A 24,049-nucleotide genomic window follows, 5' to 3' on the forward strand; every position below is an offset into this window, starting at 1 on the left:
AGCCAATCGGCGTAAAAGTAACCATATTAGCAAGCCTTTGATTAAATCACTGATACAAATGACAACTACAAAGGACCTCTCATATAAAGACACAGACAAAAATACTATACATATAGCCAAAGATAACAATTTATTGATTTACATCAGTTTCTAACAACCAAGTCAATCTTACAGTACAGTTCACACAGACATGCAACACAAGAGGAAAAGGCAACGATACAAAGAGGCTGTCCATAAGAACCAAAAATCACAACAGTGATAAATGTTAAATCATTTTGTCTCAAATCATCTTTACTGGTAACCTGCAAGAAATTAACATGAGCACACAAACAAAATCGCACGTTGACTCAAATGCTGTCACTCGTGCTGCAGCACTTCCACTAGCTTCCTGTTCTCAGTGTTTTGTCCTGGTGAGGGGGGTTCTTATATGATTAGCATCTAATCATTTTAGCCAAGATAATAATGTTGTGTAGCACTGTTAGCACCCTGGCACTCTGGACAAACTGCGAAACTCTCACCGTTGTTTAAGCTCAATCACCAAAACGCACAATTTTTGGCATTCATTAATTTAAAAATAAAAAACGTCAGCATAACATCAAAACAACACTCATTTAAACACACACACACACACACACTCACACACACACATATATATATATGAAGCCACATGCAGTGGGGCTTTGTACCCCACCAGTGGGGTACAGCCTACAGTTTGAGAACAACCAAATAATTACCAAAACAAACATATATAACAAAAAGTACAACTGTTCCAAAGGGCAATTTATCTTAACGCTCAGTTTAAGAGATGACCACAGCGTGGTGGTTCAGCTCGTGCTGGCCAGGTCGAAGCTAGTAAAGCAGAAGCTTGTGGCCCAAAAAAAAAAAAAAAAACAGGCGCTGAGTTTCACTTCTTCAGTGTTTTATCTTCTACCTGTCGCCCAAATTCTGTTTCTGTAGACTGAGTGATGTAAAACTGGCCAATAAGTCAGTCACTTCATCCACCTGTAAGAAAACCACAGAACTGTGTAAGAGCTGGTGAGAAAAAAAACACAAATCTAAAATACATATTAACGTTTTGTTGCATTGTCCAAATATTATGTATGCATCTGAATAGGAGAATTGAAGACTGAGTGATGAGGTCTCACCTGCTCTTTGGTGCGCGTGTGCTCCAACTGTGTCGAAATGTGCTCCAGCCTCTCTTTAGCTTCACTCTGGCCCATTAAATTCAGGTATTCTCTCAGCATCTGAATAATCTGACAGGCAGATAAAAAAAAAAAAATCTCCATCAATGGGGAAGAGCGGCAGAGTCAGACTGCGTGTTTCCAAACTCAGTTTGCATCTACTATTCTAAGAAAGTAAAGCCATTTTCTACCTGTGTGACTTCCCCTCTCAGTGTTTCTAAGCTGCGTGAATCTCCCTCCTGCAAAATGTTCAGCTTAGAGCGTGCTAGATGCAGTGGGGTCCTGCCAGCTCGATCAAGGGCATCCACGCGGGCTCCTTAAGAAAAACAATGACAAACAAACCTCTCAATTACCCATTACCTTCAATTGCCTTTAAATTCTAATGAAGTTATCATCACATTTCCTCATTTATTAACTCAGATTAAAGATGGCAACCATGAAGAAATTAATTATCAAGCTAACGAGTTTCCTGTCCAACATATGAGCTACATGGTTTGTTTTTTTCTAGTGAGGCCCTTCTGGCCAGATGGGAATATGGCACAATTTAGGGAAAAACAACAGACATCGGCAGGGCATTTGAGTCAAGAGCCTCATTTGGTGTTGTAGAACAAAACCAGAGACTGTATATAAAAGATGGACAAAGTCACTGTGACATCACCAACTGTTTAGCGACACCCTGTTACGAAGGTTTCTTGCAGTTCTGAAACCAGAACTGAAGAGTGAGGGGCAGTAAGGCCAAGAAACAAGAATACTGCAAGCTTAGAGGCTGATGGAGGCTCAGTCACACAATAAAGCGAGTGTACTGATCAAGGGAGGTGGGAGTATTATTTGATAGATTTCTATAAAACCAGATGTGTCGCCTCATTGTGGCCATTAAAAAGAGTCAGAGGTTCTGGACACTTGCATATTTGCATAGTTTTTCAGATCTGGAAGCTATGTCCATCTTTTACATACTCAGTCCATGCTCAAAACCTGCCTCAAGCTGTCTTTCTTCAGGCTAATATTAGCTTGTGTACTTTATTAATTTATTAGCTAGCACCATAAATTAGCCACTGCCAGAGTCAAGTATCATGTCTAATTTAAAGCTAGCTGGCTAACTACAACCCTACTAACACCACATTGTACTGCATGTTGTCTGGTTTATTACCATATTAGGACACTCTGTGGTGAATTATTAGCAGCTGGTAGACAAATCTCTGAGCGGCTGATGCATATGCACTGGATTTTAATTATCTCCCAGACTTGAGCGTTAAGTTTTTGGACAAACTACACTGGTAAAAAACAAATGTCATTGTAACTGGAGTACTCCACCCCCATTTCCACTGTTCCAAGTGCTTAAAAAGAAACATGCATGAATTCTTACACGTTTCCTTAGGGCGATACTCCTCCTTATAATATCTAAAGCAATATAGCTCTGGTAATTGTTTCACAAAGATGGAGAATTTAGCCGCTGTACAAAAGTCTTACCTCCTCTTAGCAGTGTGGTGATTACAGGCACATGGTTGGTACAGGCCGCTGTAGGAACATGGGGTGAAAAAGGTGAATTGTGAAAGAAATACATGATCCGATGCAGAAATATGACTTCAGTTTTAGTTTTGAGTTTTCTGGGTCATGGTCTCTTACCCAGATGGAGGGGGGTATTCCCCAGACTGTCTCGCTGGTTGGGGTCAGCACCGTGGCTCAGCAGCAACTGCACTATAAACATAAAACAGACATTGGGAAAGAACAATGATCAACTGATATTGAATTCAGGTAAAGGTAAGGACATTTATGAGCATCAGTCAGAGTTATATGAAGCACAGTAAACAAAATCTGCCACTGACAGCCAGAAACAAAAAAATCCTCCAACCTACCAATGCTCTCATTGCCATTGCAGGAAGAGAAATGAAGAGCTGTCCTTCCTTTGTCATCTGCTGCACAGGGGTCTACGTCATCTTGCAGGAGCTTTCGGACTGGGGAAGAAAATGTGAATTTAAAAAAAAGGAAATAGGAAAACACAACTTGAAGTCATCCCTCCCAGACAGTGCTCGCAAGGTGTTTTACTGTATTCATCCATGCTTTTCTTTTGTTTAAGCAAGACCCCATGCAATTCTCTCCTTCTGGGTATAAATGAACAGTCACTCACTCACCTCCAACTACTTAAAAATGCAGCAGCTAGGCTTTCTGATGTTTTAGCAAATGTCATCACATCACCTCAATCCTGACCTTTCTCCTTGTAGAGTTGATCTTTAGGCCTGATTTTAACTTGTGGGGTGAAACTTTGTGAAGGCTATGACGTAACCTACACTGAAGTGGTCAATGTCATTGGTGGCATTTGTGGTGGTGCATTATCTGTTAATTACAATGTGGTCATGTCTCAGTGTTTTACTGGGTTTTACTGGCTATTCCAAGAGTAAAAATTACATTTAAAAGCCCAAGGCTCACAAAAAGCACATTTTTGTTAGTATTACTAATTATGTTGACAATTTGTCTTTCATGTATGTCTATGCTGTGTTTTCCATGTAATCTCTAATGTAACCCTGTTCTGTTTTTGGCTCTAATGTCAGGCTTTCTTTTTAAATTTAATATTCTGGCTTTTGCCTGTCTGTCAACCCTGTTTAAATCTGCTACATAAAAAAGATCATTGTTCATACCTGTGTCAATATCATTGCTGTTTGCTGCTTCCCTCAGTCTTTTGGCAGCTGTTAAAAGAAAACATTCAATGACAGGGACGTTATTATTTCTTCCGGATTTCATGGAAAGAAGCAAATTGCACTGCATTAGATGTGAGACCTTATATAGAGGACCATTTTATCAGTTAACAACACAGGAATAAGAACTTCAACACTGAGAATTATGTTCTTATTCACTGTGACACATCTTCTCAGCATGCATTACTTACTGACATGCATTTTCACAGACACCATACCAGCTCTCAGTTTATGTGACATTAGCAGTATGAGTTAGTGCTGGTTAGTTAGTTTCAAAAGAATTTGCAAATTGATGATGATTCATCTCATGACATAACCTTTATAGGTTAAAAGCATCGGTATAGGCAACACTCGTCCTGTTATTCACTTGGTATCGGATCGATACCAACATTTGTAGTCTTGCACAGCACTACTTAGTATGTGCAGCGACATTTTCAAACACATAACTAAAACTTCGCACACACTATTTCTTTTACCATACTGTTGCTTACCATAAACATCTTTACCGATGGGACCCAGGTTCCGCACGGCTCTGTGGTGCCGCCTGGCCCTGCTCCCCGTTATCTTCCCCAGCTTGCTCGCCACATCACCCGCACCGAACTCTCCTCGCCCCGGCTCCCACAGCAAGTGCAGGTACCTCAGTTCTTTGTCGTCTCTCTGTCCGAGTCGACCCAGCACCACTTTGCCCTCCCCTGTCCCACTCATCCCAAACCCGACAGCACCATTGCCCATGTCGTCCATCCCGTCCACGTTACCCCGCTGCTGCTGCTGCTCCCTGTCCGCCGCTTCCTCTTCGGGTCCCTGCTCCACCATGTACTCCCCCTCCGAGCTGGACGGGTCGTTATCCGAGGCAGGGATAGCGCTCCACCCGTCCATACTTTATCTTGGCATAGAGAAGCTATTTTTGCGCTGCACTCGTTGCATAAGGTACCTTACAACTCCTGCTGAAGCTAAAGGGAAATAAAGCCGTGAGTAGCACCGGGAGTCCGCCTCGTCTGAAGCATGTTTATCTTGCACCGACGCTTCGGGCCGTTACACAGCGTCAGAAAACACAGTTACTCTCCCGGTGGCGTCACTGCATCCTGGAAAAATGTAAAGTGTTTAAAATGCGGACGCCTTTTTCCTTCACACACCAAAATGTCCCCTATTGCACATTTTCCACTTCATCGGGTAAAAGCCACGCCCATCATACAGCCAACAACCTCGAAGTATGAATCACCAATCAGATTAAGAGATGCTCACTCTCTTCCATCCAATGGCACGATCGCAATCGAGCAGCCAATCAAACTGTCCCAGTGCTGGGCCGATGATTGCACTGGGCATGCGCACTGAGAAATGCACTAATGTTACATAAAAGCCAATAATTTAAATCAAAAAACAAACAAAAAGAACTAGAGTTTCCTCTTTGATGTGTTTAATCATTTACCATAATTTTTATGCATAAATATTTGTGATACCCACCCTCCACCTGTAGAGCTTTACGTGATATATAGATCTGCATGATATGAAAATAACACACAACATCCTGTATACAAACACTTGTGAGGAATAATTACTTGGGAGCTTTTATGGGACAGCGTACCTCTCCCTAAAGTGATGAGCAGTGGTTTCCAATCTGCAGGTCTTGACTCTAAGAGGTCACATGATATATCTAAAGCATCAGCAGTCAGCTTACAGAAGAGGAAATATATCAACGTGATATAATAAAGGATAATTGTAGTTCTTTGTTTTATTTAATACTTTGAATACTAATAAGATAAAGAAGGAAGAATTAGTCTTTGGTTGAAACAATCAAGCAGCAGAACTCTCTAAGAAAAACTGCTTTGTTTCAAGCCGGTAAACAGGTTAGGAAACACAGATCTGTAGGATGGCATTCTGTCCAAAAAAGATTTGGCCTCGTGGAGGTAATGACTGCAGGTGCTGGAGGTAGCAATTCTGAACAATCTTACAGGTGCATGCCGCACGCTTAGGTAAAACAATCATAAGTCAAGTTTCAGTCCTGAAGATACGGATGCTCCAGCTGGTACCAGGTAATTTGGAAATGTCGAGTCAGCATCGGATGTGCCTACGTCTTGCTCGGTGTGCGTCAGTCCTGCGTCATGAACGCGCTGTCGCAGCTGGCTGTTGCGAGGGATCCCCTGCTGCTTCAGGTATCCCTGCTGGCAAAACAGCGGTGGCGTGCGGTGGGTGAGGGATAAGCGGAAGCAGGATTCTGAAAAACCGGAGGAAAGAAGGGAATGAGTCAATCCGCCAGCTGCTAAAAGAAGTCATGTTATTTGTCTGATCATTTCTTAATTCCATTTAAATTTAGAGCAATGGATTACACAGCTACAGGAAATACATTTCATTACAGTAGATGTCTTTCTGAAAGTGATTTTTACTATTATTACCTTCACTATTATCTTCCTCAATACCATTGCCAACACAGTGCAGAGCAGCTACCTAAACCTAAACTGAAAGCACGCTTCATTCACAGGTAGACTTCTTTTATTAGACGTGTTTCTCTGGAAAATTTTAAAACTGAAAAAGTAGGAACATACCATTCTTTTTTTTTTTTTGCCAGATAAGCTGTTAACGTGTGCTTTACCTGCATAGAAGGCCCTGAGGTCAGTCTGGAGACAGTGCTCCAGGAAGCGTCGCAGTGGCTGGATGTGAGATATTGGAGCATCCCATTCTGTGAGGAAGTCCTCCACTATGTGATGAATGGCTTGGGGCCGCGGTAAAGGCCAGCCGTTGGGACGTAGCTTCATTTCTTCCACTGGGGGGAAAAAAAAAGACCACATTTTATTTTTTCCCTGTCAAGTTTACAGCGAATCTTTTTTTGATGGTAGCACCATTCCTACTCACCAGAAGGTAGTGTTTTATAGTAGTATAAAACAGGGTGAAGAAAGTTGGATTTCCAAGCATTAGTCCACTCTGTTTCTGCCCTGCTGCGCCCCAGATAGTCTATTTTCTTCTTCCCATATTGCATGACAACAACTATGAGTCCATGCATGGAGACCTCGTGGCCAGAAAGAGAGGAGAGCTGAGGCAGGGCCTGGAGTGGAAACTCTTCCAAGTATTCACAGTGAGACCTTAGAGTCAAGTAGAAAGGAGAATAAAATATAAAATGAATATTAACAACTGCAGCTTTGTTTCTTGTGATGATGTAAGGCGGTGTCATAGTTTGGAGACTTTACTCTTCTGGCAAAGAAGGACAATAACTGCCTAATATTGAAGGAACTGGACATCAATTTAGTTTGTTGGAAGATCAGAGTGAAATTAATGTAATTGATTAAACAGGTATTCTTGGCAGATGTTCTGTGTTCTAATAGCTGCAGCTCCAGCAGTGTGAAACAGACTAAGCAGCAGATTAGAATCAAGGATAAAAACATTTTCTCAACAATACAAGCACATTTCTTTGACAATGCAACTTAGGCATGTAGACATGATCACTTTGAGCTCCCACAATTCAAACTGAGCAACAGAATGTGGAAGAAATGTGATTTAAGTGACTTTGAACATCGCATTGTTGCTGGTGTCAGAGTGTTTGAGACTGAGTGTTTGAGAAAGTATTGATCTACTAGGATTTTCCCCACATTACCATCTCTAGGGTTTAAAGAAAATGTCCAGTGAGTAGCTGTTCTCTGGCTAAAAATGCCTTGTTGATGCCAGAAGTCAGAGGAGAATTATACTGTTTTGAGCCGATAGGATGGCAACAGTAACTCAAATAACCACTTGTAACAACCAAGATATGTAGATGAGCATCTCTTAATGCACAGCATGTAAAACCTTGAAGCAAATGGGCTACAGCAGCATAAAAAAAACGGTACCACTCCTGAACAGGAAACTGAGGAAAAGATTACACAAGCTTACCAGAATTTGCCAACAGAAAACTGGAACAGTGCTGCAATTTTTGGAAGGTAGCATCAGATCATGGATACCCATGTTTTAGACTGCGGACTTATTACTTGTAAAAGTGGCCTTTGACTACACGGGAAGCCCCAAAAAGTAAGCCACTCCCCCCAAGAGTCAGTATGAGTTCTGAGACTGTCAGGACATGTAACCTAATAAGCATGAATGAGCAAGAGTGGAAAAAAGGAGAACAGCTGGAACAAGCAAGCATGCAGTAAATACTTACCCTCGAAGAAGTATGACATCTCCAAGCACCTCAAACATCTGGTATGGCCCCGAGGCCTCGTCGACCCGCCTCAGAATCCACGACTGCAACTGTGTTGTCAACAGTTGTGTTGATGGCCACGGGTTCCTGTGGTAACGGTGTTCAAGTAAACGATGTACAGCTCGTGCTGTGTTAGACAAAACACAGTTTATGTTAAAATCATCCTCATCACAGGTCGAACTGGCACAAAATTCACTTTTCTGTTGTACCAACTACATTTGCAATAGATCATCTGATGCCACGATGCCTTTAACAAACGGTGACGGGAATTTCAAAATGTCACAAAACAACAGCAGTCTGTCACCTGTGTAACGGAATCCATGCACAAAGCCGCCAGCAGATGAGCGATAGTCTCTGGAGTGAGATGCAGTTCCCAGCACGAACAAACCCGGGGTGTTCTTCCCTTCGTACCAGGGCGTCAACGCAGGCAACCTCCCTTTGGCATTTTCACTGTTCGGTGGGCAGGCGGAGCTGAGGAGAATTTTTTAATACAATATGAACAAGCTTATCTTACATATTGTGCTTAGATAGCATAAGAAGAGCACGTAACATCAGCCTTCACCTGTCAAATATGCTGAAGTTGAACCGGAATCCGAGGCATCGGATGACTCGATCGTAGGGTTTTCGCATGGGGAAGTTGTCGATGTGATGCCCCGGCAGTTCTTCCTGTGTCGCATCAAAACTGTTCCTACTGTGCATGTACTTATTTAACGTGAGATACAGCTGTCTCCTTTTATCTTTCTTCTTTAAACCCAGTCTCCTCTCGCCTTCCTCCTTTTGTTGAGCGATAACGATCTTCTCCAGACGTGCCTCCGCCAGCCCATCGAGGGACTTCAGCTGATATGTGTCTATCAGCTCATTATTCACAGCTCTGGATAAGCAGGGGAGCAGGTTTAAGAAGTAAAATGGGACATAATAAGTAATTATGGTTTTGAAAGCATCCTTTATTTTACCTGAGATCTCCCACATAATGCGTTTGCCACGCAAGGCGAACAGGGCTGGAACTGAGCATGTGCACCCGACTCGCTCTTCCTAAGATGCTCTGGGCTGTTTCAAACGCAGAGTTTCCCTTTCCCAGAATGAGCACGGCCTGGTCCTTGTAGTCCTCAGGGTTAGTGGAGATGGACTCATAGCCCTCAACCAGGTCTGCACCGACAAAGTCCACCGTGTGAGGAACCCACAGGCCTGTGGCTACCAGGAGGACGCTGACGGAGAGAGGACAAGAGTGCAACAGAGCAATCCAAACCAATGCAAATTTCTCCTCCGAGGATCAGCAAGAGACAAAATACCTGCACGTGTAGTCTGACGCATGTTGGTCAGTCAGTATGTAGTGTCTTCCCGCCGCAGACTGCACTGCCCTGATCCTCCCGACATCAACACCATACTGTACCCTCAACCCTAGCTCCCCCACAAACAAGGACAGGTACTGAGGGAAGGCGTCAGCAGGCGGGTAAAACTCATTGCTGACCCTCTTGAAGAGGAGGTCAGGTTTATCGCTCAGCAGCGAGTTCCAGTCGTGGCGCAGGTTGAACTCTCGGTTCCCCCTTCCCGTGTAGATCTTATTGATGCTGATGAGCTTCCTGTGCCTGGGATACCTTGCCATGCACAAAACAAAGCAGAGAAGACGTCCCTCAGAGTTTATACAGGAGGATAACGCGTGTGTTACGTTGACAGCTCACCCAAAGTTCCTTACTTGTTGAAGAAGCTGCCGGGTCCCGAGTTCCTCTCCAAGATGACATAGTTTCTCCTGGCCTTGGAGAGGAAATATCCCATCTGCAGTCCTGCGGGGCCGGCTCCAAGCACGCAGTAGTCGTACCGGCGGGTGACATTGTGGTGGCGGTTATCAATAAAGCTTAAAACATAGCCAATCAGGATGAAAAGGATGACCGAAGGAAGGCTCGGATCCATAACCTGATGAATATGAGGCAATGATGGAATTAAAAAATATATATATATTAACACGATGAATATATAGGTAATAACAATGAAACATTCGACTTTTATAAACCACTTTGAGATTATTTGCGACATGATGTGTTATCCTGTGTTATCCTGCTGGAAGCAGCCGTCAGAAGATGGGTCATAAAGGAATGGACACGGACAGCAACATCACTCAGGTAGGGTACGGCATTTAATTAATTCTCAGCAGCTACTAAGGGGCCCAAAGACAATATCCATCACACCACAAAACCGTTAGCACTAGGCAGGAGGGATCATGTTGTTTATATCCAATTCTTACCCCGCCTTCTGAATGTTGAAGCATAAACTGAGACTCATCAGTCCAGGCAACACTTTTCCAGTTTTCTTTAACCAACTGTGGTGTATCATCAATTTCAATACAAAGCTATTTACAGGTTCTTGTGCAGTGCAGTCCCACTTGATGTAATCCATGTGTATAAGGGCACAGCACTACACCCGAACCTAAAACATCGTACCCAATTTTATCCAAACCAGTTTTCTACACTGTATTTTTTATCATCGAATATTTTGATTTATCATCTTCCTCTTGCGTCCTCCCTATGTGCCACCTCCCCACACAAAACCAACCTATTTTAATAAATGAACAATTTTCAATAGTACCTGGATTGTTATACACAGAACAAGTCTGGATTTTATGATAAAACGTATTTTTCATGTAAAAATATCGAACAAGTTTGGTCAAGTTAACTGTGTCCGAGCCCCGCCTGCGTAGGTATTTGGGAGAACGGGCTCCATGCAGGAGCTCCACATGAAGCCACAGAAACATATTCGGTATAAAACCTTAAGGGAACCCAAGGCGATAATTAGTCGGGCTGAAGCGGGTAAAACCGTGCTAATGCGCTAAGAGACACAGGTGTAGGGTCCGCAGGGGATCCCGGGCTCTCCGTGAACTCTCCAGCCGATGTTATATCACTCCGTCGAGGATGCAGCCACTGCCTTCGCCCGCTCAACCAGATGTGAGAACAGCTAACGTCGTCAAACACGGAGACCTCACACCTCACCTTTCAAATGGCTCGATCCTTCACGCGCAGCATCTGGAGTTCACCGCGTGTCGATCCGGTCACGGCTGCTACATGTTTACTGTCCTGCATCTTACACAGATTTCTCTGTGCGAGAGAGAGCAGCAGTCCTCCACAAATCCACTGGCACAGCCCAGTTCGCCCCCGGATGACAAACACCAATGGAGGGGAGCGTGCATCAGGGGGCGTGTTTACGACCGGAGCAGGCGAGAAAGGAAGGAAAGACGCGCTCTTATAATGGGGAATTACTCAACAGTTACATAAATACAGTTTGGAATAACAAAATGTGTCTGATAGAATTTTATCTAAAAAAATAAATAAATAAAACGTGCTTAGACAATTACCTATAAGTCATAATCTGGAGTAAGTAAAAGTACAAACATTTTAGCATCATAATACACTTCCATGCGGTAAAAGTACTCATGATGCAGTGTGCCCCCTATTTGGAATAATATACGCTATATTATTGCATCATTATTATTCTTTAATGAATAAAGCACTTTAATTATACAGCTACACACTGCTGGGTAGCTTTATCTGTAACAGCTTTTCCAGCAGTGTGGGCCAGGGCCCCCTGGTGGACAGCGAACGTACTGCAGGCTTAAGTGATAACAAATTCAGTTTGAAAACGCTAGCAAGTATGTACAGTTACATTTTCATATACATATATTTATCTATATAAACATTGTATTAAAACCGGTAGCAGGAGCCGGTTAGTTTGTGATATTACTCATTACTCTGACCTAAATTTACTGCTCTGAGGTTGAAGTTGTGTCCCAGTGGCAGGTGGGTCACACATTGGCCGTAACAATGTTCACGTGACTGAGCAACACTAGCATTTTATAGCCAACAACATGTTCATGTGTTTGAATTATTTTTAAAAAATGTCCGACAGTTCAATAAACACTCCATTTTCAAAATCTTGGAATTTTCTGGCAATAATTTCATGGTTCTGACTTTAAAGGGTTAACACATTTATTGTGTGTTTCAAATGTTTCAGAAATCGGTTCAAAAACTGTTAATTTAGGGCAGCTGTGGCATAAGTCTTACATTGGGTGGTCTTATAAATTTAAGCACTGCTTATCTGTTGATTTATATATTTTAAACTTTCAAAATAACATGTAAAGTTTTTAGATAATTGATATGATTGTATATTTAAAAACAAGTTAATATAGAAATACTTAAAAATTTCAGCTATGTGTAACCACATTACCTCTGTGGCTGGTTTAATCAATATTACTGTATATAAATATTTTGGGAAACAGACTATGTGTGCTGCCGTGCATAAAGACCAAGAAACAAGCATGTACTGAAAGTGAGAAAACTTTATTTCAGAACACAAAATTAAAGAACGTGAGTTGTTTTTTAAGGGTAAAAAAGCAATCCAAGAAACAGAGAAATAACTTTTTACACTGATTTCACATAAGTCCTTCCTTCCTGCTTTTTTTTTTTATCTCGACATTAATCGTGCCACGCCTCGAAGCAGTTCCTGTCTGCAATAAGACACAGGGCCACATCGCACTCCCTACACTTCCAGGGGGTAGACTGATATTCCTTCTTTATCAGCCGGCACTGCACGCAGGTCCTTCGTCCATATGAGGCCCTCTTGCTTGCATCGGGTTGGTTGGAGATCGGCACGGGGAGGTGGCCACTCGGGCCCTTGGTAGGGGGGACGGCAACTGTTACGCCACACAGCTGGGCAGTCAGCTCCTCCAGGAAGGCCCTGTGAGTCATGGGTTCCTCGTGTTTCTCTCTGCAGAGCTCCTTGTGAAGCAGGAAGCTGTTGGTGGCTGCAACCTCCAGGAAGTGTAAGAACAGTACACGGTACCAGCGTGATGTTTTGTGGTGTACAGAGTAGGACTGTGTCAACTGTTCTAACATATCAGCACCTCCCATGTACTTGTTATATTCCATGACAGGTGTTGGGCATGGAATGGATCTGACGGTCGACTTGCCATCCTCACTTTTCACTCTCCTCTCCATAGTGTGTCCAGAGAATGCCTGGTGGACTGTTGAGCAGATGCTGACCTCACAGAAGTCCTTCCACTTCACATAAACTACAGGGGGTTCACGGATCCACCTCAGGGTGCCTTTGGGATCCTTTTTTGTCAGAGCATTTGAATGTGTGGTTGGGCAGCCTCTCCTGTTGTCTCTGTATGTTCCACACGCTCCAACATTGAGGCTCAGCAGGTCTTTAAAGAGTTTTGGACTGGTGTAGAAACTGTCCAGAAACAGGTTATAACCACTCCCCAGGTGTGCAGACTTTATCAGGGTCATAACAGAGTCGTACGCAAGCCCAGTGCCTGACTCAAACCGTGACTTTCCAGTGTATACAGCAAAGTCCAAGATGTAACCGTTGCTGCTGTCAGACAGAACAAAGAGTTTGAAACCCAACTTGTTTGGTTTTGCTGCCCCTTTCTGAATCATTCCAGCATGGTTCTTCCTCACTATTGTCCTCTCATCAATCAGAAGGTTCTGCCTGGGGTGGTAAAACGTCTTGCAGGCGTGTTTGATGGTCTCCATTAGGGGGTTCAATCGAAACAGATGGTCGTATTGCGGCGTTCCCTTCTGCCTGTCATTCTCAAGATCTTTCTCGGGATCACTCATGTGGATGTTCCAAGATATCACCCGATACCTGTCCTGTGACATGACGTCAGCCGGAAACGGCACACTGAATATTGTGTTCTTTTTCCAGTAGTCACGGATGTTATCCAGTTTCACCAGTGAAAAGAAGAAAGTGAGTCCGACATAATTTAGGAACTCTGGGACGTCGAGGTCAGCCCATGAATACTTTTTGCCTTTTCCAATGTTTTTGGCTGCTTGTTTGTTTGTGTTCTCACAAAGAGTTGAAATGGCTTCATTGCTGAGAAACAGCTTGAAGAGGTCCAGCGGCATGTGTTTGTTGTTTGAATTCAACTGATGTCCAGGTGGTCGGGCTGGGATGAACCTGTTAGGCGGCGGACAAATGTCTGGATCGTTCTCTGTTTTCCAGGATGTGGCTGTCGGATGTGGAGATCTTTTTCTTTTCTGGCCTCTCGTTACACTGAGTGAAGAACCGTCTTCTTCACAATAAGCAGAGTGGTTGGCATCTTCTTTGCCAGAGGTGCAAGGCTCTGTGTGCCCATCCTGTTGATCATCATAACTGAAAGAAACAGAATAAGTATTATGATCATTTATCTCTGGCCAGTGTTTTCGTGGTTCAAATCTTTCGCAGTATAAACTGTAAAGAATGGTTGAAATTGCCTGATGCTGTTCCTCCAACCCACCCACCCTTAAACCTGTAGTGTAGGTTTGCTTATATCCTGTGCCTGGAAGGTCCCATCCCCCACAAGAATGTGTTATTGTGGGGGATGAAGACTATAGCTAAAACCCTAACCCCCACCGTCCCACCCACCCACCCACCCACAGACACACACACACACACACACACAGTGTGACCAATAGCCACCAGATAAAGTCTAAAGGTGCAAGTAAAGAACATAGCACACTCATTTCATCAGTTCATTTCACTGACCCAAAACCCCTAAAATACACCTACACAATTAAACACATGTTGATCTACTGCCATAAACTGTGTTATAACCACTTAAAAACTTCATTTTATTATTTATTCCTGCCACACGTCACGTGTCACACCATACTTATATATTATGCCATTTCTACTCCTCATTTATGTATTCATGAGTCTTCTCCAAGTGCAAAAATCTGTCCTGTGCATTATCATGCAATCACAGCTCTCTCTGAATACATTAACGTACTTTAAAAAAAATATTTTTAAATATTTTATATGGCTGGCTTACGGTCTGCAGGTTTTTATACCTGACTACTATGGCGCATGCAGTCTTGCTCTAAACACCATCAAACCTGCCCGTACTAAAGCTGCATTAGCTTGTAAATACAGTATACTTACTCTTCCGCTGGATCGAGCTCCTCATCGTAAGCTAGTTCGTCCTCCGTGAGGAAACTTTCTGCGCCAGACTCTCCTTCGTCCTCGCTTTCAAGCAGTTCAGGAGCAGCTTCGTCGTCGGAAGCCATCGTAGCCATCCAGGATTTTTTTTAAAAAGACACAACTCTTCGCGTGAAGAGAGTCTTTGGCGTCACGAAAGTGAAGTGGTTATTGTTTCCTCTTCGTTTTTTCTCTCTTTTTTTCTTCTGCGCAGTTATTGGCGGTAAATTTTCAATTGGCAGCCAGGGACTGCTTTGTTCTGACATCACTTCCGGTAAAGTTCCCTAAAAAAATGGTACAGCTGTTTTGTTCTCGGCTAAAACAGCTTTTAGTCAGCAGTTCACTACTTTATATGTCTGTGTGTAATACCTCCAAATGGAAAGTTCTCTCCTTAAATTATTAAAACTAATTTATCTTTCTGAAATAACTTAATTTACTTTAAAATGTATTTTTAATTATTTCTAGGCAACGTTTTGCCAAATTTTGTTCATTATCATTGAGTGGTCATATAGAGCTATACAGTACTGCTAGCTTTTGATTGGGTAGCGGACGTCATGGATAAGAAGATACTCATATGTGCAGTATGTTTGCTTGTTGTGGCCACTGTCTTTGCTTTCAGCCTTTAATTTTAATGTTTTAGAGTTACCAAATATCCACAGAGCTTAGTTTCCTGTTTAAATACAACCTCATCTGTATATATTGATGAGAAATCGAAGCAAAGATTTAAAATTTATTTTTCTCACGTCATAAGATATATTGCCACTCATTTTTTGCTTGTAACAAAGTGTCTAAAGATACAATTTCAAAGTTGTCTGTGTTATGTAGATGCAAAAATGGTTCACATTTTGAGCTAGATGCTGAAATCTTTAAGGTATCAGTGTTAAGTTGCTTACTTTAAAGAAAAGAAAATCCTCTGAATATAGTCAGTTAACAGGACTGGACTGAAAATAAGTGAAAAAGCAGACAATGTGTAAAGAAGAACAACTTTTAAAGACCTGCAGAAAGCCTGGAGAACTACTGAAAGAATACTAAGAAAGTCTGTCTCCTTGGAAGTAAAGTGGTTTTGCAGAGTAGTGTATAAAGCTTGATTGTGCTTTTTAGTGTTGTAGCTATACAAGAGTTATTACACACTTTTTACATGAACAAATGACAAAAATGCACTTCTAAACTATTAGAAGTTATACAGTCAGCAGATTTTTTCGGGGGGCTCTTATATTGCGAGGCAAACTTGGAGCCTCGTCTTTTTGGGGCTTCTTGGTGTAGCCCAGCTTCTTGTGACATTAAGTTCAAGACCTCTTGTTCTGTCCCCTGGTCACTGTTAATAGATGTTTTTTTAAATGGAAAAAAACAAAAAACAACAACAACAACAACAAAAAACCGCGAACAATTGACAGATAATAGCTACAGGTTTTGAGAATACATTACATCCTACTTTGTTTCTCCATAAGGACTTTGTAGCCACATGTAGCCAAAGCCAGCTCAAACATGATTCAAGAAAATAAGCTTTAATGCCTCATCATGTTTTCTGATATTGCTGCTGTGTCCACATCTCCCCTGTCATGTGAAGCATGACTCAGCAATCACACTTCTCATTTGACTCAGCAGCTGGAGCTTCACAGCTGTATAAAAGAGGAGGGAGGGAGCTGAGAGGCCATGCACTGAGGAGCAACCATTCAGAGGAACTGACCGGACACGCTGACAGCGCTAAGGATTAAAGACTCAACTCCACTTTACTGAATGTGAGTGAAATGCATTATATATGTATACTCTTACATTTTATGTACCTATACTAAACCAATGAAACCATTTGAACAGATGGACACGATGAAGAGTGCGAGGAAAAATGAGACAGGAGAAGTCGGCAGGTATGGGAGTTCACTTTACTGGTTGTTCTCAGAACAAAATCACTGGAAATTCGCAGCTTTTGCACTTAAAGACATTTTAGGACATGTTGAATGATTGTTCCCTTTCTGTGTTTCCCTTCTGGCCTCAGCGATTTATCGGAGCAGATTAAAGCAGCCACTAAGGACAACCACGTGAGGGCTGAAAACACACAGCTGATGCTGAGTTACCAGAAGGGAGAGATCACGCTGGTTCAGTATAAGGTGAAGTGTGCACAGTGGCTGGATACAAAAACCGCTTTCTGTTCCTTTTCTTTTTTTTCTTTACAATGCTCTTATAAGTGGATGTCTATCTTTATGCATCTTTTAGGTCCTGCTGTGCTCCCTCTACGAGATCTACAGGGCTCTGGAAGATGAGCTGGACAGGAATGCTTCCCATCCAGCCGTCGCACCAATTTACTTCCCTCAGGAGCTTGCCCGTGTGGAATCACTGGAAAGAGACCTGGAGCATTTTTTTGGCTCAGAGTGGAGGAAGAGAGTGATCGTCCCTGCAGCCACACACAGATACGGCCAGAGACTACGACAGGTGAGCACAGCATTTTGACATGATTCATGATTCATAACTCAGAGCGCACAAGAACCAGCGCAACACTTCCCCCTTCTTACATTCTCAGATCGGCAGAGAGAACCCAGAGCTTCTAGTGGCCCACGCCTACACTCGCTACCTCGGTGATCTCTCAGGGGGACAAGTGCTGGGAAAGATTACCCAGAAATCTCTTGGTCTGAGCAGTAAAGAGGGGCTTTCCTTCTTCCACTTCCCCGGCGTGAGCAGCCCCAACCGTTTCAAGCAGCTGTACAGGAGCCGGATGAACAGCATCGAGCTGACGGAGAAGGAGAAGGCCGCGGTGCTGGAGGAGGCCGTGCAGGCCTTTGAGCTGAACATACAGGTGAGAGACCTCAGGACGAATTTTTCTGTGCAAGCCCTGACCAAAAATGACACCAAGAATTGCTCCACAGTTCTCAGGGAACTCAGCTGAAAGAGGAACTGAAGCTAATGCATGTAGAGCCAAAATGCTGCCAACACGCTAATCTTTTTTTTTTCTAACCCCTTGTTTCCTCGTAGGTTTTTGATGACTTGCAGAAAATGCTGAGTGTTGCAACAGAAACTGCGGACCAGCACAAAGACAGATCCCCAGCGGCCGTCCTCCCGTCGTCACCCATCGTACAGTTCACCGTGGGACTGTGCGTTGCGCTGGCCACTATTGGAGTGGGAATGTATGCTTTGTAGGCTCTACTTGCACTTATACTGGTTGTGAATCATAGATTGTACATAAGACATGGCTTTAGCTTCTGGGTTTGAAAAATGAAGGCAAACAGGAGAAGACGTATGAATGATTTTAAAAGGAAGTCTTGAAGGTTCATGGTCTCAATCACCAGTTTAAGGCATACAGATAAAGATGAAAAGAGCTATTGTTACATCACTTATTTGTTCCTCTTGGAATTCTCTTAATTTAGAAAAATGACTCAATTTTCTTCTGAATATGACCTCAAACCAGTGATCAGGACCACAGAAAAGTCCGGAAAGTGTTTAGCGAAGTCATAAAAGGTTGTGTGTCGCCCCCTGGTGGCCACTGAAGAGATTGCAGTTTTAAAAGGTGCTTCCACCTTGGCTTCACATTCCAAACCCAGAAGCTACAACCATATTTTGCACCGTCAAAGGTTCTTGCAGAACATAAATTACATTTTGTGATGTTGCAAGGCTTGGGGCTTCACTAACCAGTGAGTGGGATTGCAAAGGCTCCATCCATCTTTTATATACAGTGTGTGACATGCACATTTTGCACTTTATTCAATTTGGCTCTGAAAGAAAATCGTGACCGAAATTTGGACAATCTGTCAACTCCAAGCCAAAGCAGTGATTTTACTTGTCATTTGTGTACATTCATCAAATCGTGTCTCTGTTTGTTTTTTATTAAAGAGATCATAAACACCAAAAAAAGAAATACTCTCAACATTTTAATGTGAATTTCAATACTTTATTGTTATTTATTTTATTAAACACGGTATGCAGACATTAAGTAACATCTTTAGCTTGATACAAAGCACTAGGACCATCTTAGCAGTGACTCTTCAGCCACCCTGTTGGCATGCATCCTGCTGTACAGAGCTACAGCTGAGATGAGACACTATTCTGGCAAACATAACACCACAAATGAATCAAAACTATTTACATCAACAACAATATGGTTATCTCAAATAGCATTTTTCTCTACTTGACTCTGTAGAGCACTTTTCTCTGCATGCGGTGCTGAAGCTCCCCCCTCCTTAACATCAGGTGGAGGACTTTGTAGATGGCATGCTCTGGATATTTCTGCAGGAAGGACAGAAAGAGGTCACTCACAGGACCCCAGACCAAAACTGATTCTTTTGTCAGGCATGTAAAAATGTTTCTCGGGTCTGTTTTTACAGTATTCCTGTAATCATCCCAATGGAACACAAAACACAAGCTGGGCACAGAGTCAAATGACTGTTCAAATGTTGTGTCCCCAGGTTGATATTCTCACCTGTTTGGTGAAGTCCTGAATGATGCTGTGCTCTGACACTTGCGAGCCGATGGCGAAGCGTCTCTTCAGCTGCTTCTCGATGCGAGAGATCATTTCCTGGTCCTCCTGAGAAGTGAAGCCCTCCGCTCCTGGACACAAAATGTGGTTGACATGCTTAGCTGAGGCTCAACACTTGGCTTCCAGCAAATTAAAAACAAAACATTCCTTAATGGAACAGCTAATATGGTTCAGTTTAATGAGGTAGATCTATCCGCTAGACTCAAAAGCATAACCAGCGCCCACCTGAAAGGCTGCCAGACAGTGCAGCGTCCAGCGTGGAAACCTGGAAGAGCCTCAGGGCCTCATCCACCTCCTCTTCTCCAGCCACCGCCTGCAGCTTCATCTTAGCCAGCGACTCCGCGATGCGCACGACGGCCTCCAGCTGCCTGAATACCGAAACATCAGACAGACGATGATGCGGGAAGATCCAAGTACTAAAGCTGGCGTAAAAAGACGCATTTCCACGACCATTTATTAAAATAAATAAAAATCTACCTGACTGTGATGGGGATGGAGGCTCTTTTGTCGCTCTCCCTCTCATGCTCTCGTGCTCCGCTCCTCATCACCACGTATCTGTTTTTTAGCTTCTCAGCAGCTGCAGCAGACAGCCGAGGACCACACTTACTGTAAAAGGGCAAATTATTATTATTTATTTATTTTTTAAACTAAGTACATGACTGTGTGTGCTTGATCAAACTAATATACGAACTCCAGGACACTTACGTTCTTGCATAAGCAATGTATTTCTTAAATGTGGTCAGCGGGATCTCGCCCTCGACAGCCTCGGTCTGCGTCTGCGCACTGAGGTGGACGTTCATCACGTGGCGAGCCAGCGTCTGTAAACAGACGTGTTCAAACAGTTACACTCTGCAACAGCTCCAACCACACGAGGGTTTAACGCCACAGGCCTTCGGCCTCCTTACCATGTCTCTCTGCTGGTCGTGCTGGTCCTTGATGATGAAGATCATATCGAAGCGGGACAGGATGGTGGGCATGAAGTCAATGTTGTCTTCGCCCTTTGTGTCGTCCCAGCGGCCGTACACGGAGTTGGCCGCCGCCAGCACAGAGCAGCGAGAGTTCAGGGTGGTGGTGATGCCAGCCTGGGAGGAGAGTCCACTTGTTAGCTTGCCTTCAACACAGCGACCGCATTTTTCTTTCCTTAAATGCACAAAGAGGTGATACCTTAGCGATGGAGATGGTCTGCTGCTCCATGGCCTCGTGGATCGCCACTCTGTCATCCTCTCTCATCTGGACAACAAACACAGTGTTATCTTTAATAATGAGGCCGGAGATCACTGATGGTTTATTTTGTGCCAAGTTTGAATTCTTGTTTGCAACTGGAGCAACTTGTGCTGCTTCGTTTTTACCTTGTCAAACTCGTCGATGCACACGACCCCGCCGTCGGCCAGCACCATGGCTCCCCCCTCCATGATGAATCCTCGGGTGCTGGGGTCCCTGAGCACGGAGGCAGTCAGACCGGCCGCGCTGCTGCCCTTACCGGAGGTGTAGACCTGCAGGGGACAGAGTCGAGGTTCAGGTTCAGCGTGAGGGGTTTACACCGGATTTGTCGTAGTGACGACAATCCAGTCAGGATTACTTACCCCGATGGGCGAACATCTCTCAACAAACTTCAGCAGCTGAGACTTGGCTGTGCCGGGATCGCCCAGCATCAGCAGGTTGATGTCACCTCTACGAGTGAGACCATCAGGCAGCCTGCAGAGGACAGGAAACGAAAGCACTGCTGGGTAAGTCAGGGACTTTTACAATAAAGGTGGCGGTCTATGTATTGCGCTTAAAGCTCACCTCTTTCTTGAACCTCCAAACAGCAGACAGGTAATGGCCTTTTTCACATCGTCGCTGCCATAGATGGATGGCGCTATGGACTGTGACAGAGAGTTGTAGATGTTAGGAGAAGCAGCCAGTACCCTCAGTTCCTCCTCTTCCTGTGGGGAGACGGATCCAGTGGCACCACGGCCTAAAAGAGGAAAATAAATCCACACTTAAAGCCGGCTCTGCGCACCTGAAGCGCATCACACCCGCGTCTTAATGCAAAACCTCTTCACCTGCGCCTTCTGTGTCCACCTGGATACCGACCACTCGCAGATAGGACGCACGAATACCCACGCCAACCCCTCTCTCTTTGCCTTTGGCTTTTGGTGCAGCCATCTTTTTGATGGAGTAAATACCCATGATGGTCACCCTGTTTCCTGGGACCACGCGGTCACACAGATACCTGAGAGAAAGGTGGGAAAAAGCATGATTGTAAAAGCAGCAGAGCAGCAGAAAATGCTGAGTGTCAGTCACACACGTGCTTACCTGTCGCAGTAGAGCTGCAGGTGACGGGGCATCTCTCCGTGCGGTACAGCATCCGGGGACTCCTGCAGGCGAAGTGTCTGGAAGTCGACGCAAACGCAGCGGTCTGGGATGATGAAGTAAGGGTCCACGGGGCACTTTACCCTGCCAGCACTCTCACTGAGAAAAGAGGGAGCCTCGTTAAAGGCGATTCTGGGTGAGGAACTCGAGTGGAGGGACGTTACACCATCATCATACTCACGAGTTGCACTTGCGCGGCAGGGCATAACCCTGCAGGCCCGGAGGCAGGGGGATGTTGGGGATGACGGCGCGGCAGCCGCGACACTGCAGGCACACCTTCGTGGCCTTGGCTTTGACCGCCGTGGCAGAGATGATGATGCCGTGCACCTTCACCAGACGAGACACCTGCTCAGACTGCAGTGGACAGAAAAAACAAGAAAAAGTGTGATCAACCTGTCAGTAACTCCTACAGTACGACACACGAAGAGGCATGAGAGTACCTTGAGGCTGCGGATGGAGGCGTGATGAGCGTCGCTCTTCAACGTGACCTGGATGTCCTGCACAGCCTCTTCCTCGACAGGCCGGGGACGGGTCACCTCATCGGCCACCTCCTTCGCAGCTTCCTCCAGCTGTAAATTAAAAGCAGACCTTCAGACGAAGGCGTTGGACAGATGGATCGCCCGCCGGGACGGAGTTTGTGTGGTGTGACATGCTCACCAGAGGCAGGTTCTCAGTCGGCAGCTTGTAAAGACAGTCCGACAGATCCTCATCGAAGCTGGCGAGGTCCTCCATCTCCACCTCCAGCCAGTACTCCCCCAAGGTGTAGTGTCGCTTCAGCTCATCTCTAGTTTAATTTTTAAACAAAGGATTTAGGTACAAGCGGAAATACTGCAAATTCATAGGCTGGATGAGCCCGAAAATGACACATTTAGAGCCCTTTAATGGCAAATTATTCAGATTCTACACTGACAGGATAACAGTAGACCCAAATATAACTACTGTTGGTAGGTATGTCAAACTCATCAGCCACATACAGGCTACTTTAATCTTAAGTGGGCCAGAGCAGTTTTCTTTCCCCCCCTTTTTTTTTTTTTATCATTGATCCACTGTAAAACAAAACCAGATAGTAGACAGAAAAGTTCAATTTAGTCATTTAACTGTTTAGCTATTACTTTACTTTGGTATAGATTGAATGACCATGGGGGAGGTCTTTATCCACAAGAAAAGCTGTAAAACTGATAAAAATATAGTTAAAAGTCCAACATTTACACACTCCTTCACATTTTCCAAAGCCTTTCAGTAGGCTACACTGGAGTCCTCTTGGGCCGATTTTGGCCCTCGGGCCTTATGTTTGACAACTCTGTGCTAGAGTCTACATTTTCCACAAATTCAGCAGCCCCTTTCTTTAGGCCTCCTGCCAGACTAATGAGCACTTTAAAAAAAATGTCAACAGTAACTTTGTAACAAAGACTTTCAGTTCTTATTAGCTATGTTACCCATATTGAGATCAGATCCTGAACACTCAGTGTGCGGCTGTATAACAAACAACAGCACGGTGCGATCGCTGTTACCGTACCTGTATTTATAGGTGAAGCCGGTGCGGTCGGTCCCCACTCTGAATTGTCGCAAGAACTCACGGAACCGCTTCTTGATCTGGATCCGCTTCTGTCCACCTTCGTCCCCGCTGGGGCCCTCTCCACCTCCGAAGCTGTCACTGTAGTACACTCCTGGGTCGTCAAAGCCAGACATGGTCGCAAAAGACACGAAGAAAGCTGAGTGTAAAGAAGCAAACCCAGACAAAAACGACTTTTTCTTCTTAGTTAGAACTAAGCAGGATGTAAGGTGCCGCACACAAAGCCTCCTCGCGGCGTCTCTTTCGCGGGAAAAACTGAACTCCTTCCCTTCACTTTCCCGCGAGCCGCCTCTGCCTGGCGTCATCTCCGGCCCTCTGATTGGCTGATAGGAACGGCCGTGTATTACTATTGGTCGGCGAGGCTCCTCGGAGGTGGGTCGTCAGAGTAAAGGTGGAGCTTGTGAGCACTGATGGCGCGAAAAAGACAGCAGGAGGAGGGTAGAGGGAAGCGTGGGGAGAGAGAGCGACAAAGAAGGAAACAGACGATCTGCAGACAGTCAGATTGAAAAGCGGCATGTGTTTATGCTGAGTGAATAGAAACACCTCTGAATACTTTGTCATTCATTGCGAAATCCACTTTTAAATATGCAACTCTTTGTCATTTCAAATTTACACTATATGTCTCTTACTTAATTGAAAAGAAGAGTATTGATTGGCTTGATTGGCATGCACGTGAAGCTTAAA

General features: G+C 44.2%; 5 protein-coding genes across 5 annotated transcripts; 1 reads left to right on the top strand and 4 right to left on the bottom strand.

Moving 5' to 3' along the window:
* Positions 1 to 111: 111 nt before the first annotated feature.
* ankrd54 (ankyrin repeat domain 54) lies at positions 112 to 5,052 on the bottom strand. The gene is made up of 8 exons (XM_063470488.1): positions 4,363 to 5,052; positions 3,815 to 3,862; positions 3,035 to 3,133; positions 2,805 to 2,876; positions 2,649 to 2,696; positions 1,373 to 1,497; positions 1,146 to 1,253; positions 112 to 1,002 (listed from the first exon to the last, which is right to left on the bottom strand). Exons 1-8 carry the CDS (start codon positions 4,745 to 4,747, stop codon positions 928 to 930), a joined length of 960 nt encoding a protein of 319 aa, XP_063326558.1. The 5' UTR covers positions 4,748 to 5,052; the 3' UTR covers positions 112 to 927.
* A 224-nt stretch (positions 5,053 to 5,276) lies between these two features.
* On the bottom strand, positions 5,277 to 11,171 carry foxred2 (FAD-dependent oxidoreductase domain containing 2). Its single transcript, XM_063470489.1, has 10 exons — positions 11,012 to 11,171; positions 9,724 to 9,941; positions 9,320 to 9,625; positions 8,984 to 9,235; positions 8,593 to 8,901; positions 8,335 to 8,501; positions 7,992 to 8,157; positions 6,719 to 6,945; positions 6,459 to 6,629; positions 5,277 to 6,083 (listed from the first exon to the last, which is right to left on the bottom strand). The coding sequence occupies exons 2-10, from the start codon at positions 9,936 to 9,938 to the stop codon at positions 5,851 to 5,853; spliced, it is 2,046 nt and encodes a 681-aa protein (XP_063326559.1). The 5' UTR covers positions 9,939 to 9,941; positions 11,012 to 11,171; the 3' UTR covers positions 5,277 to 5,850.
* A 1,233-nt stretch (positions 11,172 to 12,404) lies between these two features.
* On the bottom strand, positions 12,405 to 15,167 carry LOC134625278 (piggyBac transposable element-derived protein 4-like). The gene is made up of 2 exons (XM_063470490.1): positions 14,940 to 15,167; positions 12,405 to 14,171 (listed from the first exon to the last, which is right to left on the bottom strand). The coding sequence occupies exons 1-2, from the start codon at positions 15,071 to 15,073 to the stop codon at positions 12,491 to 12,493; spliced, it is 1,815 nt and encodes a 604-aa protein (XP_063326560.1). The 5' UTR covers positions 15,074 to 15,167; the 3' UTR covers positions 12,405 to 12,490.
* A 1,443-nt stretch (positions 15,168 to 16,610) lies between these two features.
* hmox1a (heme oxygenase 1a) lies at positions 16,611 to 18,802 on the top strand. Its single transcript, XM_063470491.1, has 6 exons — positions 16,611 to 16,714; positions 16,791 to 16,840; positions 16,969 to 17,080; positions 17,187 to 17,402; positions 17,491 to 17,763; positions 17,940 to 18,802. The coding sequence occupies exons 2-6, from the start codon at positions 16,791 to 16,793 to the stop codon at positions 18,102 to 18,104; spliced, it is 816 nt and encodes a 271-aa protein (XP_063326561.1). The 5' UTR covers positions 16,611 to 16,714; the 3' UTR covers positions 18,105 to 18,802.
* Positions 18,803 to 18,880: 78 nt separating this feature from the next.
* mcm5 (minichromosome maintenance complex component 5) lies at positions 18,881 to 23,595 on the bottom strand. The gene is made up of 16 exons (XM_063470492.1): positions 23,309 to 23,595; positions 22,450 to 22,576; positions 22,233 to 22,361; positions 21,974 to 22,146; positions 21,736 to 21,891; positions 21,483 to 21,652; positions 21,223 to 21,394; positions 21,021 to 21,132; positions 20,787 to 20,930; positions 20,602 to 20,667; positions 20,343 to 20,519; positions 20,143 to 20,255; positions 19,915 to 20,043; positions 19,663 to 19,805; positions 19,381 to 19,508; positions 18,881 to 19,187 (listed from the first exon to the last, which is right to left on the bottom strand). The coding sequence occupies exons 1-16, from the start codon at positions 23,479 to 23,481 to the stop codon at positions 19,086 to 19,088; spliced, it is 2,214 nt and encodes a 737-aa protein (XP_063326562.1). The 5' UTR covers positions 23,482 to 23,595; the 3' UTR covers positions 18,881 to 19,085.
* Between the last annotated feature and the right edge of the window lie 454 nt (positions 23,596 to 24,049).

The sequence above is a fragment of the Pelmatolapia mariae genome, linkage group LG4 (assembly GCF_036321145.2).
Source record: "Pelmatolapia mariae isolate MD_Pm_ZW linkage group LG4, Pm_UMD_F_2, whole genome shotgun sequence".
Classification (NCBI taxonomy): Eukaryota; Metazoa; Chordata; class Actinopteri; order Cichliformes; family Cichlidae; genus Pelmatolapia; species Pelmatolapia mariae.

What these genes read in the sequence shown, in the direction of transcription:
- ankrd54 (XM_063470488.1), bottom strand. Translation starts at nt 4,747, where the DNA reads ATGGACGGGTGGAGCGCTATCCCTGCCTCGGATAACGACCCGTCCAGC. An exon ending in GAATACCCCCCTCCATCTGG is followed by an intron (nt 2,697 to 2,804) that starts GTAAGAGACCAT and finishes ATGTTCCTACAG; the next exon opens with CGGCCTGTACCAACCATGTG. An exon ending in TGAGAGGGGAAGTCACACAG is followed by an intron (nt 1,254 to 1,372) that starts GTAGAAAATGGC and finishes TCTGCCTGTCAG; the next exon opens with ATTATTCAGATGCTGAGAGA.
- foxred2 (XM_063470489.1), bottom strand. Translation starts at nt 9,938, where the DNA reads ATGGATCCGAGCCTTCCTTCGGTCATCCTTTTCATCCTGATTGGCTAT. An exon ending in CCCGGCAGCTTCTTCAACAA is followed by an intron (nt 9,626 to 9,723) that starts GTAAGGAACTTT and finishes GTGCATGGCAAG; the next exon opens with GTATCCCAGGCACAGGAAGC. An exon ending in GATGTCATACTTCTTCGAGG is followed by an intron (nt 6,946 to 7,991) that starts GTAAGTATTTAC and finishes CTTGACTCTAAG; the next exon opens with GTCTCACTGTGAATACTTGG.
- LOC134625278 (XM_063470490.1), bottom strand. Translation starts at nt 15,073, where the DNA reads ATGGCTACGATGGCTTCCGACGACGAAGCTGCTCCTGAACTGCTTGAA. An exon ending in GAGCTCGATCCAGCGGAAGA is followed by an intron (nt 14,172 to 14,939) that starts GTAAGTATACTG and finishes TGTTTCTTTCAG; the next exon opens with TTATGATGATCAACAGGATG.
- hmox1a (XM_063470491.1), top strand. Translation starts at nt 16,791, where the DNA reads ATGGACACGATGAAGAGTGCGAGGAAAAATGAGACAGGAGAAGTCGGC. An exon ending in GAGACAGGAGAAGTCGGCAG is followed by an intron (nt 16,841 to 16,968) that starts GTATGGGAGTTC and finishes TTCTGGCCTCAG; the next exon opens with CGATTTATCGGAGCAGATTA. An exon ending in ACGGCCAGAGACTACGACAG is followed by an intron (nt 17,403 to 17,490) that starts GTGAGCACAGCA and finishes TTACATTCTCAG; the next exon opens with ATCGGCAGAGAGAACCCAGA.
- mcm5 (XM_063470492.1), bottom strand. Translation starts at nt 23,481, where the DNA reads ATGTCTGGCTTTGACGACCCAGGAGTGTACTACAGTGACAGCTTCGGA. An exon ending in CTGCAGCTCTACTGCGACAG is followed by an intron (nt 21,653 to 21,735) that starts GTAAGCACGTGT and finishes CCTTTCTCTCAG; the next exon opens with GTATCTGTGTGACCGCGTGG. An exon ending in TTTGGAGGTTCAAGAAAGAG is followed by an intron (nt 21,133 to 21,222) that starts GTGAGCTTTAAG and finishes TGTCCTCTGCAG; the next exon opens with GCTGCCTGATGGTCTCACTC.